The sequence below is a fragment of the Leptinotarsa decemlineata genome, unplaced genomic scaffold (genome assembly GCF_025532065.1).
Source record: "Leptinotarsa decemlineata unplaced genomic scaffold, Ldec_3_MD MMD2_tig00026299_RagTag_RagTag, whole genome shotgun sequence".
Taxonomy (NCBI): domain Eukaryota; kingdom Metazoa; phylum Arthropoda; class Insecta; order Coleoptera; family Chrysomelidae; genus Leptinotarsa; species Leptinotarsa decemlineata.
In genome coordinates, this window is record NW_027412676.1 from 6,464,878 (window position 1) to 6,482,902 (window position 18,025).

Genomic DNA, 18,025 nt, shown 5'->3' on the forward strand with positions numbered 1-18,025 from the left:
AACTGAATTGTTTGTCAAATTTGAAAAATGGCAATGACAATATTTTGGGAATGAAAAAATTTTATCAAAGGATGCCCCAATGTACCTGCTGGTGTTAAGTCAGTACCTCAAATTTCATCAGTCATAATGTCACTTGAGACCTATTTTAAAATTATTTTTGGTGTTCAAAGCTCCATTAGACGAATAGACATTTATTTTACCGACATATCATCCAATGGACACTTATTCATATAGTCATATCATTTATATCTATGAAGAATAATGATGACCTGTATCATTATCAAATTGTTCATGTAGATGATGATTATACAAATACGATTAGATAATCAGAAAGTAATATTTGCTTATCTATGGAAAATCTACACTCTCTATTATTATAAAAAATGTACCAATTACATACAGTCTAATCAACAGGTTCAAAGGTTCTAAAAAGATGAGCGATAGTTCATTCGATTCGGAATCACCTCTAATTATTTTGAAGGATTTTGGTGCAGGTGAAAAATTGCTATTGTTATTAACAAAATGAAATTTAAAAAAAATGGTGTTTAGTTTTTTGTTAATAACTCAAAAAATATTAATATTTAGGCAATTTTGAAGAAAGCTTGTTAAAGAGGAGGAAATTTCCGATAAAAAAGTTTCGACTCCCGAAACTCTATCTCCATCGTTTATAATTTTAATTTGACTTTGAAAATAGGGTTCCGCGTAACAGCCGCGCGCATCATTTCTGCTAGCAGTCTGATTTGATAGGCAAATTACCAGTCTGAGTCTTTGTTTAAGCCAATAACCACCGAATGAGGGGTTGATTAAAGAAAAAAATCACATTATTAGATTCATTAGGTCCTACTGAGAGTTCTTCCATGAAAAAAAAAATATTCATACACGGTGTGACGAAAAAAATAATGTTGCGTTTTCGCTACAATGGCCCTATCCGGTAAAAAAAATATTTCAAATTTGAAAATGTATAAGTTTCACAATGGGTACAAACTATATATTATGAAATGAAACGAAACAGACATTGCATTTTTCACACATGAAAACTGTCTGACTTTTACACTGCCTGCAGCGCTTTCTTGCCTTTTTCGGATGACGAGAAATAGCATGTCCAACTCTGTCTCTTCTGATTTCATCTGGTAACTCAGTACGAGTTGGTCTTCTTCGACCCTGGTTGCTCACACGGGTTATTTCAAATTTATTATTAGTATTTTGTGTGATTTCTTCAGTTTTCATGAGAGCCATAACCAAATACGATCTGACCTCAAGTTGTGTGATTTTGGGGTGCGTCATTTTGTATAACTTACAAACATTCACAATGACGCTCCCTACACTATTTATGAATAAAGGCCACCACCACTTCTTTCCGCGCACTCTAATGTGATAATTCGCGATTCCTTTGTCATGGAGATCAACGCCGGCCATGTATTTATTATATTCATTTATCCCCAATGGTTGCAGTATGATAATTTATTTTTTCAGTTTCCTGTCATAACACTTTACAGGTTGAACTGGATTTATAGATATATTGTTCGTGATGAGGGTCACAACGGAATTGTCGTTCCATCTCATAACACATGACTTCGATTTTGAATCAAATCTGTAATCGAAACATCCTTTCTCTCTCTTTTTATGGTGCTTGTTGACTCAAGCTCACAATTCCAAATGCGGTTGTCTCGTATCGTACCTGTTGCATATATGTGTCTTTCGCCAAGAAATGAAGAAAGCTTATAGGACGAGAAGAAGTTATCAAAGCATACCTTGTGTGAGGAAGGATTCTCAACGACTTTCAGCAAACTGACAACATCTCAACATCTACTCCAAGATCTATTTCGGTTTTTTATTTTCTTGTTCCACCGCAAGGCATAAACTGGAATAAATGTCTATCTTCTGAACGGAGGCACCATAGTTTGAATCCAAAATGGATTTTCCTTTTATAAATTTCAGCAGAGTGTCTGCCGAAGTATGGATCCATTTCTTCATCGATCGGAAAGTTATGTGAAAACTGTTTGAATTATAAATTCCTTTGATTTATAGCATCAAATAATAGACGCAAGCAAATTTGTCGTTTTTGTATAGCTCAGCATTATCACACAAATGTAGGTTTCTTTTTATATTTCGAAATTTGTTTCTACTCATACAATTTTTCACAAGCACCTACACCTTTGTAGGTGCTCACACTCACTTACATTTGGTGTAAGTAGAGTGTTCACAGTGTGCTCCTGCTTAGCGAGGGATTTGTGTGGGTTAAATATTGAAACAAATTTCAAATTTTATACCATCTGAACATAGATTTGTGACCATCAATTTGGTATTGATAGAAATACTATCTAACCAAACATAACCTTTTCCTAGGAATACTTACTAAATCAGAAAGCCGTTTGTAATCCAGTGGCGTGTCATTGGGTTATTCAGAAATGGAAACTTGTAGTTGTTGTAAGAAAGCGGTGCAACCTCATTTGTTACTGAAATGTTGTATTCGTCACAAATTGTTTTATCACACGTGCGCTAATATTACTCCATCAGAAACTAGACTGATTAATTCCGCAAAATCGGTAACTTGGACCTGCCAAAAATGCGACCAGATTGGTAATGATATCAACTCATTGAAGATGGCTATAGTTGATCTTCAAGATGAGATTAAAAACATCAAGCCTGTTGATAACACAACACTTAATAATACTCAGTTCGAATAAGTCATCCAGGAGGTTTTTGAAAGACAAAACCGACGACGCAAATTGATTATTTTTGGCATGAAAGAACAATCATCAGTTGTCTCCAAAGAAGAACGAGTCTCCTTTGAAAAAAGTGTGGTATCAAAATTACTATCGTAATTTTTTATTTCTCCTGGGACCAACTTACCTATCACATATATGCATAGGCTGGGTAAATTTGATAAGGACCAGACTTCCCATGGTCCAGGATGGACGATGAGAAGTCCATCTTCTTTTCTACAATCCATTAAGAAGGCACCAAACCTAAAAAATTCGACATTCAAGCATATTTCACTTTCTTTAGACAGAACACCCAAATAGCAACAAATTTATAAACACCTCAAACAAGAAGTGGAACAAAGAAAAAATAACGATGATACTAATATCAGAATCAAACACTTCAACGGCTCTCCATAAATAGTGAATTTATAAGCACTACACCTAGTTACACCTTCAACTGTTATTACCAAAACGTGCGAGGGCTGAACACGAAAACTAATGACATCTTTAACGTAGTAAGTTCTAGAGAATTAGATGTTATATGTTTGAGTGAAACTTGGATTTCCAGTAATGTATTTGATGCAGAGCTTTTCCCACGCAACTACAATATCCTAAGATTGGACAGAAATGTCAGCCAAACAAACATAACCAGAGGAGGAGGGGTTATTCTCGCTCTTCAAAATCATTTGAAATTCAAACCCATAGACTTGCCGTGTTTGATCTCTGCAACACCTTTTATAGATATAGTTGGTTGCAAATTGCTTAATAATTCGAATCTAATTTTATTTGTTATCTACATCCCACCATCTGTGTCTTTTGAAGGTTCCGAAGAGTTTTTCAATAATTTCATGTTGCTCGACTATCTCCATGATAATGATGTTTTGCTTGTTGGAGATTTCAATGTTCCTTTTTTGAACACAAATGCGAGCGATAGTAAAGGAAAAATTCTGAAAAATATCCTGGAAATTGCTGGGCTACAACAATATAATAATACAAATAATACCCACAACCGTACTTTAGATCTTGTTCTATCAACAAACACTTTTGATATAAATAGGGATTTAGAACCTCTGGTAAAAGAAGATAGTCATCACCCTTCTTTGTTGTTTGAAATCAGAACATCACATAACCATTTCAATAATTTTTCAAAAACCAATGACATCTCGAGAAATTATAACTCCAGAAAAGCAAATTTTCCTTTGATATATCAACTCATTTCTGATATAGACTGGTCTCATATCTTAGAACAAACAAATTTTAATGACGCATGCTATTATCTAAACAGTAGACTCTATGATGTTTTCGATATAACCGTTCCCCTGAAAATTAATTGAACACATAGATACCCGCCCTGGTTCACACCAAATATGATTGAAAACATTGATAAGAAAGAACGGGCCCACAAAAACCTGAAAAAACATAAAACGTATTTTTATCAGCAGCAATTTATCACGTTGAGAAGTGAAGTAAAAGAACAAATGAACAATGCTTATGAAAACTTTCTTAATGAAAGTGGACGCAAAATTAACGAAGACCCAAGTGCATTTTGGAATTTTATGCAGAACAGAAGCGGTAACTCGAAAATTCCCGGAGTTATGAAGGATGAAACTAAAACTTACACCAAACCGCAGGAAATTATGGATGCATTTGCAAAGTTCTTCAAAAGTGTTTATATTATGTATGTCTATGTATGTACTAATTGTTGGTCCTGATCAAATACCAAGTTTCGTAGTTGAAGATCGTTTACCCTTTACTGAGTCCCCTACTTCATATATATATATATATATATATATATATATATATATATATATATATATATATATATATTTATTTAACTTAACTTCTGAGAGTTGTCGTTCGTATGGGGGCGACAGCTGATTAACGAAAAAACTTTTTTTAAAAACAAATTGAGTGATGATCCTCAATGAATTCAAAAACTTGTTGAAAAATTATTTGATTGAGAAATGTTTTTTATAATTTGCAAGAATTCAACAATTTGTGATATGTAAGTGTATCTGTGCTGTATTTTATTTCATTTCAATTGTGTTGTTGTTGTTTTCATAACAACGGTGTATATATATTTATATATAGGAAACTGCAGGTTGACGTCATTTATACAGACATACAAAAAGCTTTTGATCAAACAGATTCCTACATTCTTCTCAAGCCTCTCAGAATTTGGTTTTTCAGCAAAATTGGTGAAACTCATGTCAAACTATTGACATGAGTATTGCCCTTGAATTTAGGACCTCCTTCGTTCTTGATTTTCATTAATGATTCAACTAAAATACAATTCAAAACTGCTCTGCGCTGATGACCTCAAAATATTCAAAGTGATAAAAAATTATGGAGACTGCTTAGACTTACAGTATGAATTAGATCTGATATATGATGGCTGTTCCAATAATCGTTTGAATCTTAACATTGCTGAATGTCATGTATTGTCTTTTTCCAGAAAAGAAAGTCTGATACAATTTACTTACGAAATTGATAACAATTGATAACCATAAGTCGAGTTAATGAAATGAAAGACTTTGGCATTAATTTTGATCAGAAATTCACTTTTGTTTCACATATAGACCAAGCTGTTTCGTCCGCTAGTCGAATGTTGGGCTTCATAATGAGGAACAGCAGAGAATTTAGAGGTACTAAGGTGATAATCACGCTATTCTATGCTTATGTGAGGTCCAAACTAGAATATGGGGCGATGATCTGGTATTCTATTTATAATTCTCACAAACAGCAAATTGAAGCTTTCCAAAGAAAGTTTTTGAAATTCTTGTCTTTTCGCACTACATGTATTTACCCCAAAAGGGGAATTGACTATTCCATCCTGTTGAATCAATTTAATATTATATCACTGAGTACACGTAGACTTCTCGTTCCGGTCACATTTCTATATAATTCAATAATTTTGGATGATGCAACTGATTTTCCTTTATTTTCAGTATTTTACTATTAATGTGAGTTACAAAAATGATTTGAAGCTCTATAACTTCTGTTTATATAGCTTAAAATCCTTTTTGTAACTTACATTAATAGTAAAATAATTTAATGAATAATAACATCTCCTGTACTCCGCTCCTACAAAAAATACATTTTTATGTACCGCGCCTCAATTCAAGATACCATAAAACATTTCATTGTCAGAGTAGTAGAAGAAATGTGAATCTCAAAGTACCAGTAAATGCAATGTGTTATAATTTCAATTTAGTATATAACATGTGTGACATTAATGGAAATTCTTTGAACTTTATCAAGGACTGTATCTTACATAGAACCTCTCATTTATACTTTTTCTTATATAACTTTCATTTGTTTTATGTCAACCTTGTGAGGGCTAATTCATTTATAATATGTCAATTGAATCTAATTATATCAAAGGAAAGATTCACTTTTGCTCATTATCATGTACAATCCCATCTTCTTCACTATTGAGGACACTTCTTTTCCTTCAGCTGCAGTTATATTTCATGCATGATCCTGGATATTTTCTTTCCAGACGATATCTTTTGTGGTGGCTCGAGCTCAACACTTCTCTTCGTAAGTGTTAAGCTCGAGAATTTCCAAATGTTCTGTTTTTATGTATTCAGTATCCCCTAAAATTGATTCTTTATCGCAACCAATTTTATAATTCACTTAGCTGTCTTTATGTGTGTTGTAGAGAAACAAAGAATTACGATAATTACATTCCAATAATAATATTCATATGTTATTTTAATAATTTGTTTTCATAATTTATTCAGGCAGACAAGTGGTGGACTAAAATTTTCAAAGAACGAATCATAACTTGTATTTTCACAGAACGGGTATCAAATATTCAAATTATTTCCTGAAAATGCAAATTCGATTTTTCAAAAATTGATTTGTTCATAATGATATTCACTATCAATAATGAGTAAAAATGGAATTTCTAAATGATCGTCTTTTCCAATATTGATTGAATTCCAAATGCAATTTTTTTCCACAATTTTTCCAACTGAAGGTATGAAAAATGATATATTATCTTTAACGAAACAAACCAATCTAAATATTCAATTGTTTGTAAATAAAACGAAAAATATTCTCGGGCAGTCAAGCGGCGTTGGAAACTCTTGGTTACTGCCGAGCAACGTCTAAATTGGTAGCAAATTTCCAAAAACGACTCTCCTCAATAGAAAAAATATGTTTAAAATATGTTTTTTCCGTTGACCACGAACGACAACCCTCGTAAGTCGAAACTTGTGCGAGCTAAGGACTAACGAGGTCTCACCTTTTATTCCTAACACGGGTTGGACGATAGCAAGTGAAAAATCGATCGTTCAACCTGAGGCTTGAACCATCGACTCACACATCGGTCGATTGACTGAGTGAACGAAGCACCCACGTTGAACAGTCTGGCTACCGACCGACTTAACAGATTGTCTCTGGTCTGGATTCCTGGCCAAACTGGCCTGAAAAGCAATGAGGCTGCTGACTCCCTTGCAAAGGAGAGTGCTGCAAGCAGCTTTATCGGACCAGAACCTGACATTGGCATCACTTTAGGCTTTGCCAACCAAAAATTGAAGACCTGTGTGGCAAGAAGATTTATAGACTTCTGGCAGGATCTTCCAGGATTGGCTCACTTCAAGGCGTTCATTCACCCTTCGAAGCTTGATGCCAAACAGTTATTGGACTACAGTAGGGATGAGCCACGTTGTCTAACAGGCCTTCTTACAGGCCACTATCATTTGAATCATCATATGCAGAGACTCGGACTGTCAGAAGACAGTGTGTGTAGCCGAATCAGGTTTTTAGACCTGAAAAACCACTCATTATACAAACTAAACGGTTTCATTAGGATGCTGGGTTTATTTGGTCGAGTGTGAATAGTTGTGAGCCCCAATAAACCCTTGCGGGTTGCGATGGAGGGTCGAATAGACCTACTTACTTTGGACTAAACTGACTCAACCTAAATATAATAAATTAAAATTCACTAGTTTCCCAGCTTTCGACAGAAAGGCTTCAGGAGAAAAAAACTACCCCAAGCTTCACTTTTGAAGTTTTTATGTTGTCCTTCAAAGCATATTTATGAGGAAAATTGCGATTAGAATTTTCAACTATCCACCAAGTACCTATTTTTTATTTCATTTCTCGATAATTCATTTCAAATATTTTTTGAATCGTACAGAGCGACGCATGTGCGACCTAAACCAACTGTTTTCACCCGTATTTTCATTCCTCAATTTAGTTGAATAAATATTCGTGCTACATTTGCGGGAAGGGAATAATGCTTTCGCTCTTCAAAAATATGTCTTTATATTTTAAATACATGTCATAGTTTTTGAAATATGCGCACATATTTTTCTGTTCATCTGAATTGTACATAACTTTCAAACTATCACTTTGCGCTCATTGGTTCAAATGGTGAATTACTTCGATTGAATTCAAAAATCGAATTAAACGTCAATCCTATTATTCGGTCAAATGTCATGTGTTTTTGTTTTTCCATATTTGAATAAATATTTATTCTACTGTGTCGTGGTGTATACTGATCGATTTTGTACTTTATACATTGATGCTGTTGATTTAATATTTCCAAATTTTCTAATTGTTTGCGTCTCCAAATTGAATCAAAGCACTGCCGAAACAGCCCGAAAAATTAATCAGGTTTTTGGCAATGATAGTGTTAATAAACGGACTGTTTGACATTGGTATGAGAAATTTCGCAACGGAGATTTTAGTCTCGAAGCTGAGCCCCGAAGTGGTCGGCCTACAGTAATCTTGGATGAGGGTTTGAGGATCCTGGTGGAGACTGAGCCATCATAAACGAAGCGTGGGATGGCGAAGAACTGGGCATGAGGTCCCATGCGGCTTTTGATGGTTGAAAACATGTTGGAAAGGTCACAAAAATCATCCATTTGAACAATCGACAGAAATTGTCATTTGTGATGCACTGTTTGGAACCTTCGGTGTAGTAATGAATATTACTGGAGTTTTATCCCCTCTTGAAGAGGAAGATTGACTTTCCTCTTGAATAACTTTTTTCGAGATCAATTGCCCTAACACCAAACTGATACATTTGCACTCGACGCGCGTTTCGCCAACAAAGTTAGCATCCTCAGGAGAAGAAAATTGATACCTAGTCTAGTCTGGTTAATCCTTATATACTAAAAATTTGTTACCTGAGATTGTATACCTGAAGTCCAATATGGAATTTCTCGGTAATTAACTACCTGCAAGTTCTTAGTAATTATTCTCTTCCTAACAGAAGATTAAAAAGCGGGCTAAACGGTATGGGTCCCTCATCGCCATTCATGCTGTGCTTACATTTTGCTATTTCTAGACTCTCAAATGCATCGAGTAGCCTGGTGTCATGCTTAATCAGTTTCAGATTGTTTTCACCAATTCTGTGATACTTCTCTAGAGCATGTTGGGCGACACTGGATTTTTCTATCCATCCGTATTTCATGTGTGCACAATGCTCCTTGAAGCGGGTTTATTTGCTCGTCGGCTCTGGCCAATGTATTTGCTGTTGCAATCTTGACAACTGATTTCGTAAATCCCAGACCTTTCTGTGTTTTCTAGTCTATCTTTTGGATTACCAAGAAGCTGTTGCAATTTATAAGAAGTTTTATATGCAACTTTCACGCTTACTTTATCGAATATCTGTTGAAGCCTTCTCGTGTATTGGGGTTCATATGGGATTACTATAAACTTGTTATTACTCTCCTCTCTTTTAAAAGTCGAAGATTTACGAAGTGCTTCCCTAAACTTGCATTTTCTAATTATCTTGTCAACTATATCTAGATTAAAACCGTTTGCTTCAGCTATATACCGAATCACTCTCTTTTCATTGTCGTACTTATTTTTCTTTACAGGAAAAATTATTAACCTGTGTACCTTCCTCTTGAAGATTATCACTTGGTGAGCGAAACACTTGTCGAGGTGTTAAAATAACGGTTAAGTGTTGGGATAAAACTCCAGTAATATTCAGAAATTGTCATATTTCGAAGTTTGTTCTTCTTTGCTGTTGCGCAACAAAACAATTCTTTGTAAAGTGGATCCTCTACGACAACAGGAGACCTTCAGGACGGTGGTTGGATACCGATGTGGAACACATGCACTTTCCAAAGGAGAAAACCCACAAAAATACCATGGTTACTGTATGGTGGTCAGCGGCAGAGTTCCAATGTGAGGAAATCGACGAAATGTATCGAAAATTGTATTAATAGCAGCCGGCACTGAACAACACAAAATTAGACAAATTAAGCGTCGAAGTTCTGCCTCATCCACCATACTCCCCAAACCTCTCACCAATCGACGATCAACCGGTAGAACCTTCGCCAATCAGGATCCGGCAAAAAAGGCATTCATCGATTTCACCGAATCCTGAGTACCCATTTTTCATGCTGACGAAATTAATCGACTTGTGTTACGTCGGCAAAGTGCACTGATCCAAATGGTGGTTATTTCGCCAATATATTGCAGTTTGAAGCAGCCCCATGAAAACGGATACAAGTTTTGAAACGACCCAATAATTTTATATGTAGATGAACTCATATTTCGCGAAATATTACTTACGATAGATGAATTGTCAAGAGAGATATAACAATTATTATACAGGCCGTTCCTCTGATACAATATAATTATTTTTCTATGTCTGGGATCATCTGAATTCATGTTGTACATTTGGCAGATTTGAACATCTCTCTCACCTTGGATGCCACACCTTCACACATTTTATGTGGAATCAGGAAGACCACCAACGACTCGAAATCAATTTAAATTTTCTTCAGGAAAATACAACTCGGAAACCCTAAGACATATTAGATACATAAAAGAATTGAAAACATTGTAGTAACAAAATAGTCGAGACCAACACTATACAAATCGAATGGTTTCTTTTGTTGGGATTTCCAGACAATTAAATAATTAACGATGCAAGTGGACAAGTATCTTGAACTAACTTTCGAGTAAAATGCATATGTGAAAAATTTGGCACATTTCTTGACAACAAATTCAAGAAGCTTTTTCAGATGAAAATACAGTTACAAAAAACTGAAATACTGCAAAACATGAATCAACATAGTGTACAAATTAAACTGTCCCAAGTGATGTTGAACAAACTTGGAGTTATAATGTTACACTAATTTCTTAATACATGAGGGATTCTAAGATAAAAAACTCCACAGCTCTTGTTGAACATGAAAAAAAACATAGACACATTTAACTCCAATCATATTTATCCAAAATGTTTATGAGCAGAATGAAACATTTTCTCAAACACGATAGTGTAAATAATACAAGGGAAGGCCTCAAAACTGATTTTTGTCATCTTGATTCATCCTCACATCAATTAAAATCAGTCGAAATAATGAAGTCATTCGTTTGCTATCATTAATCAAACGGTTTTATTCAGCTCACCCTGTTTGTTTAGCTCAAATTTAGTAATTGAGTTTGACCCTCTTCCTGTTGACAGATGGATCTGATATTTGGTAGATACAAACATTTAGTTTTAATAACAATACAATTCAATAAATTATGTATAATTGTAAATCCAAAATAGCCGTAGCTTCAAAATGATGGATTACATAATTTCCCACAAGACCTCTATATATCAAATGACTGGCTTGACTAGAAGAATAGTAGCATAACTCTGCAAAAGATGCAACTTCAAGATGGCCGAGGCTACAAAGTGGCGGATTACATATTATTTCACGAGTACCTACCTCAATAGTAACTCACTATGAAAAAAATGCAAATCCACTACAATCTATTCAAAGAACTTTGTCAACCCAAAATTGGATTGCAAGCATGGATCTCTCACCCAAGTCAAGATTTTGTATCGTGTGTGGAGAACTGTGTGGGATTAGGGTGGCTGAAAATTACACGTCATTAGCGATACACCACATAAGTTGAGGTAAAAGGTTGAAACGTGTCAAGAACTGTGCTGCATTAGGGTGGAAGAAAATGATGTGTCGTTAGGGTTTCCCGCTCAAGACTTGGGCACATATTGTTATATATAATGCCTGGCACCTCTGTTAGGCCTCTTTCTGATCAACATCGTAGATTGCTAAGGAGAGTAATGTGATGACCGCTACCTAGAACCTCTCGAATTATTTTTCATTTTCAAGTACATTATTTACATGTATATTGAAGTGATTTCTTGAAAGCTAAGACAATTGATGGGTTTGTTATCAACTCTGTTGAACATCCCATTCATGCGAAAAATAAGTATCTATTCCATATGGATAATAATACCCTAATTCATTTCAGACGGACTCACCAGACAAAGCCAGAGTCCCCATTCTCGCCATTTCTGATATTGGTGTCCATTTACTCAAGATAATATTAATATTTGCGTAAAAGAATCCTTGAGAAAGACCCATGAAGACCCTGCACCCCATGACTCCATAAGATCCCAATTTTTCGGCCATTATAGGAATCAGATTCATTGCAGTGCTGTTGACGAACATGGCACCTAGCAGAAAATTTTTGGGGCCAAATCTACGACCCAGCTCAGCGCCTATGATTTGAAGCCAAATGTATCCCCAGTAGAATGATGACAATATCACATCTTGGTTTTTCCAGTCATAAGCCTAGGAAAAAACATAATTTGATAAAATGTATGTAGGCTTTCACGGTTGGCGTCAATGTTTTGGTTGGTTTCTGGGTTATGCCGTGGTCTTTTTTGATTACAATCTCCATCTTCAGTGGCTTGGTCAAAATACTTTTCTTGACGTATCAACTAAAACTGAAGCTCTCATTTCTGTCACGTCATTTATAGTGTTGATTTTTTTTCCGTGCATTTTCTGTAATGATGGTCTCGCGCGTAGTTTCCGCGCCATTTGGGTGATATAACTTCCTTTTTGGCGCCTTTCAATCCTGTGTGCCAGATCTTCCTTCCTGTTAAAGTTCTCTTGGTGTTTGTGTATTCCTATGACTTCTAAACACATTCTTGTTGAATGATGATTCGACGTTGCTAGCGTCTCAATAATTTTGGAAAGGATATTGTATTTCCCATCGGATAATGCATATTCAACAACTGCAGACTTCATGGTCTGTCCCCAATCGGCAACTCCGCTTGTGCTCGACTACACGGGTACCAATGCTCCTTTTCTTCTGACCGATATAAACTTTACCACAGGTACATGGAATCCTGTAAACTCCCTCTGATTTGAGTATATCTCTGCTGCTGCTCTCAGATACTCCGGTATCAATTTTCTCCTTTTCTAGAATGTTTCCGATTGGGTTGGTAACACCTTCTATGTATGGCAGATAGACAGTGCCTTGGGGTTGCTCTTCACTGATATTCCTCTTATTTCCCCTTGAACGCGTAGCACAAATTATGTCTTTTCTGTCGTAGCCGTTCGCTTGTAACACAGTTGTTTGGTGGTTTATTTCGTCGTTGATGTACCTTTTTTTAAATATTCTCAAATTTCTGTTCACTAGGGTGTTGATGGCGGTTCGTTTCTGTTTTGGATCCATTATGTAGGTATCGATCGGTGTGTGTTTTCTTCCTGTTCACCTTGTGACCTAGTTGATCACCTTCCTTGATGACCATTACTTCAAAGAATGGTATTTGGAAGTTTTCTTCTAATTCCATGGTGAACGATTTTTGAATGGAAGATATCCAAATGATTTAGGAAGTTCTGGAGTTCTTCTTTTCTGGAGTTCTTCTCCAAAAAACGAACGTGTCATCTACATTCCTCAACTAGTGCTGGGTCGTTTTTCTGAAGTTTGAATGACTTTTTATTCAAATTTTTACACATAGAAATCTGCTGCTACTGGGCTAAGTGAACTGCCCTTGGCGACTCCATCAATTTGTTCACAAATGGTTTTATTTCATTGAATATAAGTTGTCGTTAGTGAATGTTGATATCTTGAGAAAAAAAATCCTCTATGTAACTGAAGAATTCCTCGAGTGGTACATTTGTAAATGAGGATACACTATTGAAGCGAAATGTTCGATGTTCAGTGGAATCTCGGACGTACGCTTAGCCTTCCCAACCTGTTTCTGCAGCATATCCGGTAGATGCTTGTCGAAGTTGTAGGTTGTGATCCTATGGCACTTGATATCGGTCTCATTGTGAATTTTCGGTAATCCATAGACCCTTGGTGGTAATGCTTCTGATCTACAAAGTTTCTTCTTTGTCTCTGGTGGTGATGGAGATTATTTCATGTTATTTTATTTAGGTCTTTTTGTAATCATCTGTACGTTTCTTGACTGACAAGGTTATTGAGTTTGCTTTTGTAGTCCGAGGTGTTTAAGAACACTGTTGCGTTTCCTTTGTTAGCAGATTGAATAATGAAACCTTTGGAGATTGTAACCAAAGAAGATAATGGCAGAATCCAGAAGCCAACTAGAACAAAATGTATGTAGTATTTAGTATGTAGTATACTTTGTCAGTATGTAAGTATTTGTAAAAATAGTTTCAAGTTAAACTATTTTTACAGGTTATTGATACTCAACTTTGAGTACCATTAACATGGCCAATGAAAAATTAACGTATCTATTGAGTCAACATCGGTATCTTATATATTTTGTCTCTTCTCTCTCATTACTTTGGACCCCGCTAATTCCCTACCTTTTTGTGATGGAGCTAAAAAAAATATTTTCTGTTTTCTATATGACAACTTGATACAGCTATATACTTGTTTTTTGGTGACTTTTCTGTTTCTGTTGTGACTCATTTCTGTATTATATGAGATTTTCTCTTTGGTTGATCTCAAAATGTTTTTTTCAATTTTACCATAGAGGTTAGGTGCACAAAATTCCACACAAGGTGTCGAAATGAAAAACCAATACGTTTTATGCAATACCGTTGAAGAAAATTTCCTCTTTGTTTTCATCCTGATAATTCAATTTCATATTTTTTGATGACATTAAGAAAACACACTATTTAATATTAATTATTGCAGTATAGAACTATAATTGATATATCTCCAATCTCCATTATATTTTTTGAGCGAGTTTACACAAAATAACTATTGGCTCTTGCATGATAGATACAATGAACATATTGAATTCAATATATCTACCGAATATATTATAGTTACCGGTATATCAGGATTCGAGCTTGTGTTAGTAGTAGTCATTGCCACTATTGCTACTGATAGTTGAACCCTCATTCCAACTGCTATGGCAAGCATCACCATCATCAATATCACTTGTACATGTCGAACACCCAGAGGTGGAGCTACAAAACATATTCTCATTGCAAACTTCCAAATATATTAAAATTATAAAGTGAGTGATTCTGTGGATTACTTCAGAAGAAGCCATATCTTCAAATTTGGTATCCAGCCTTCTGAAGTCAAAAACCATGAATCGGCCATAAAATCAATACTTTCTGGGGTTCTGACCCTTTCATCTCCTATGATTTTTTGAGAACGTCATCTTATAATTGCTAGGGATCGCACGTCGAAATGTAAGACCTCATTGACTCCCATCTTGTACAATCTTTCTATTTTAGACGTAGGGTGCGATAGCTGGTTAAGGAAATAGAGTTGGGATGATAGATCGTGTGTTGAGAAAACATCAAAAAACATTTTTTTAATCTCCGATGTAGTATTCATTAGATTTGAAATGGCAAAAAAAATCATCATTATATATATGCCTTGGTTCAGGCAAATTGTTACTATAATTATTGAAAGGAAACAATTGGTTTACCTCACCTTAAAAATACAGACTGAATATGGCACCAGTATTGAAAATTTGAGACTTAACCTCAAATATCTCTCGAATGATCTCAAAATCAAGCAAGAGAGAAGTATATTCGAACACAAGATCAACAACCTATTTTTTAGCTACAGAAGCCATTGACGTCGTAAGAAAATATCGCATGATTTGAAAGGGTTAGGACCAGAAATAAGTACCATCCTGAAGAAAGTTCAATAAACTTCCATAGCCTCTACATGGAAATTGTTAACAGGAGATTGTATACCAACTTCTCTTTCTCCATTTTAAATGTATCCCCATTTCGACTCCACCCATAGAAAGTGAGTTCTTCATTTGAATTATTGTGCTTACTCGTTTAACGTTCTTTTTTGATTTGTTCAACTCATTTTGTTATCACATATCACAGCAAGCATGTAAGGAGAACATGCCGAATAACTATTTTCTATTAGCATAGCCGACAAAAATGAATTGCTACTATTCTCACTCACCTATTACTTTCTTTTCCATTCCGTGAATATATTTTCAAAAAATGTATTGGAACTTATAAACAAACGAAATTCAGAAAAATTGATGTTACTTCAATTACGAACATATATCTACTGAATAAACAAAGTCCATTCCATTAGTTGATATGATAATCACAACAGTTAATCAGAATACTTATAACTAATTTTATATGGAACATTAGAGATTAAGATCGATAAGAACCTCCGTTGGTAGAGTTTCAGTCAATATTCAATTAAGAATTAGTAAAATAGTTCGGAATATCTAATATGTGTAGAATTATGTGTAGACTAATTGTCTATCACATGATTTCAACAATTTGTTAGGAAAAAGATCAGTAACATCATTTTGTGTAGTTCGAAAAAATATAATATCTATTATTTCCAATGTACCGTGGAAAGAAAGCTATCGGGCAAAGTAGTAAGCTATAGGTATACTTTTTACTACATACTTTTTCAATTTTTTTCTTCTCAAAGTTTTCCATGAAATTTTCAGGTACATTCGAAATAATCTCTGAAATACTAAAAGAATCAATTAAAACATATAGTAATTTCAAGCCATGATTTGATATAAATAATATATAAATCAGTTTATAATATGGAAAATATAACTCTTTCTGATAACGCTGACTTAATTATCACAAAATTAATAATAACCATGATTTTACATTCTTTCACAAACCATCTTATACGGATATTTTCATGCAGCAGCATTCAACATTATGCTCCACAAAATATTGAATGTTCTACTCATAGAAAGAGATTTTCAGAATTCTGAAAAACCACTGAACGGCCGAATAGAATTGAATACTTTTCTTTTATCAAACTGTTTTATCATGAGAAAATTGGTAATTTGATACGTAAGCTTAGGTAATTTTCATTAATTATATGTCCATTTAAATGAGTTTCTGAAATTTCTTTATTAATGTTCAAATTTGTTATTATTTCATACCTCAAGTAGAATAATCATCAGTTATTAAGTTGGTAGACGATCATATGATCCAATTCATGAATTTGTCTTAACAAGTCACTACAGTCAATTTCATTGTTCAAGGTAGTTATTAGATACAAGTCCTTGCACTTGAAACACATGAACTCTAATAAGCAGTGATAAGACACGCCTGCTAAAAGCGGTTAGGTTCAGAGCAGGGTCTCGCCTTGCTTTCAATCTAAGCTGGGATGTAGCTACTGGGTATACCGATATAAGGAACTGTATCCACAATACAGAAATTTAAAGGTCTGAAAGTTGAGAACCCAGATTCACTATCATATGAATAATGTCCCATTGGGGGATTATCTCCAGAATGTATCCTGGTAGAATATCTACCTTTGATGGAAGGAGCCCTCGAGCAAAGTTTAGTGGAGAACTTTTGTGGATGGCTTTATTGAACGGGTAGTTTTTCGATGGTTTTATAACTATACTCATATCATTCAGCCTCATCAAAATCCTTTCAAAATCTAGAATTTCAGAAACATATTTTCTACTTATATAATAATATATCATACAGGACTCCATACAGTATAAAGGTAATCTCTCTATGGCCTGGATCGATTACCACAAGGCATTTGATACAACATCGTATGAGTTCATTTTGCATTTGCTCAGATGCCTTTCGGTACCCGATTGAAAAGTGAGATGTATTGAACAACTGATACCACTCTGGCCAACTCGCTTCACCATAACATCTGGTCCAAACAGGGTGGGCCACTTTTCGAAGGGGTGTATTTCAGGGCGATTCCCTCAGTCCTCTTCTCTTCTGCATCTCACTATTGCCATTATCCATCGGGCTCAGAGATACTCGAGGGTATAACTGTGACACCCCGGAAACCAGAGGCACAAGGTCACCCATCTGTTTTATATGGATGATCTTAAACTCTATGCCTCTGGAGAGAAGGATCTCCATCAGTCCTTGAGGGTGGTGGAAGAGTACACGCATGCTATCGGTATGAAATTCGGGATAGGCAAATGTGCAATGGTCCATCTAGGAAGAGGACGATGCGGGGACTACGGAGAGGATGTGCAGCTCGTAGATGGAAGCATCCTACACCTTCTGGATGCCGGAGAGACGTATACTTACCTCGGGGTGGAACAACGCCACTCACAAGAGGTAACAGCAGTGAAAAACTCTCTCCGCGGAAAGTATCAGCACAAACTGCGACAGATCTGGTCATCG

The 18,025-nt window shown here is 35.3% G+C and overlaps 1 protein-coding gene across 2 annotated transcripts in view; it reads right to left on the reverse strand.

Moving 5' to 3' along the window:
* The window catches only part of LOC111514174 (putative inorganic phosphate cotransporter), a 45,052-nt gene extending 28,130 nt beyond the window's left edge, over positions 1–16,922 (reverse strand). The window contains exons 1-3 of one of the 2 annotated variants that reach the window (XM_074180768.1): positions 16,804–16,922; positions 14,727–14,866; positions 11,953–12,265 (exon numbers count right to left, since the gene is read on the reverse strand). In XM_074180768.1, coding sequence (XP_074036869.1) covers positions 11,953–12,265; positions 14,727–14,828 — 415 coding nt within the window. In that variant the 5' untranslated portion in view covers positions 14,829–14,866; positions 16,804–16,922. Of the gene's footprint in view, positions 1–11,952; positions 12,266–14,726; positions 14,867–15,836; positions 15,972–16,803 lie in introns of those variants that run through there. The other variant, XM_074180767.1, reaches the window with a different exon arrangement.
* Between the last annotated feature and the right edge of the window lie 1,103 nt (positions 16,923–18,025).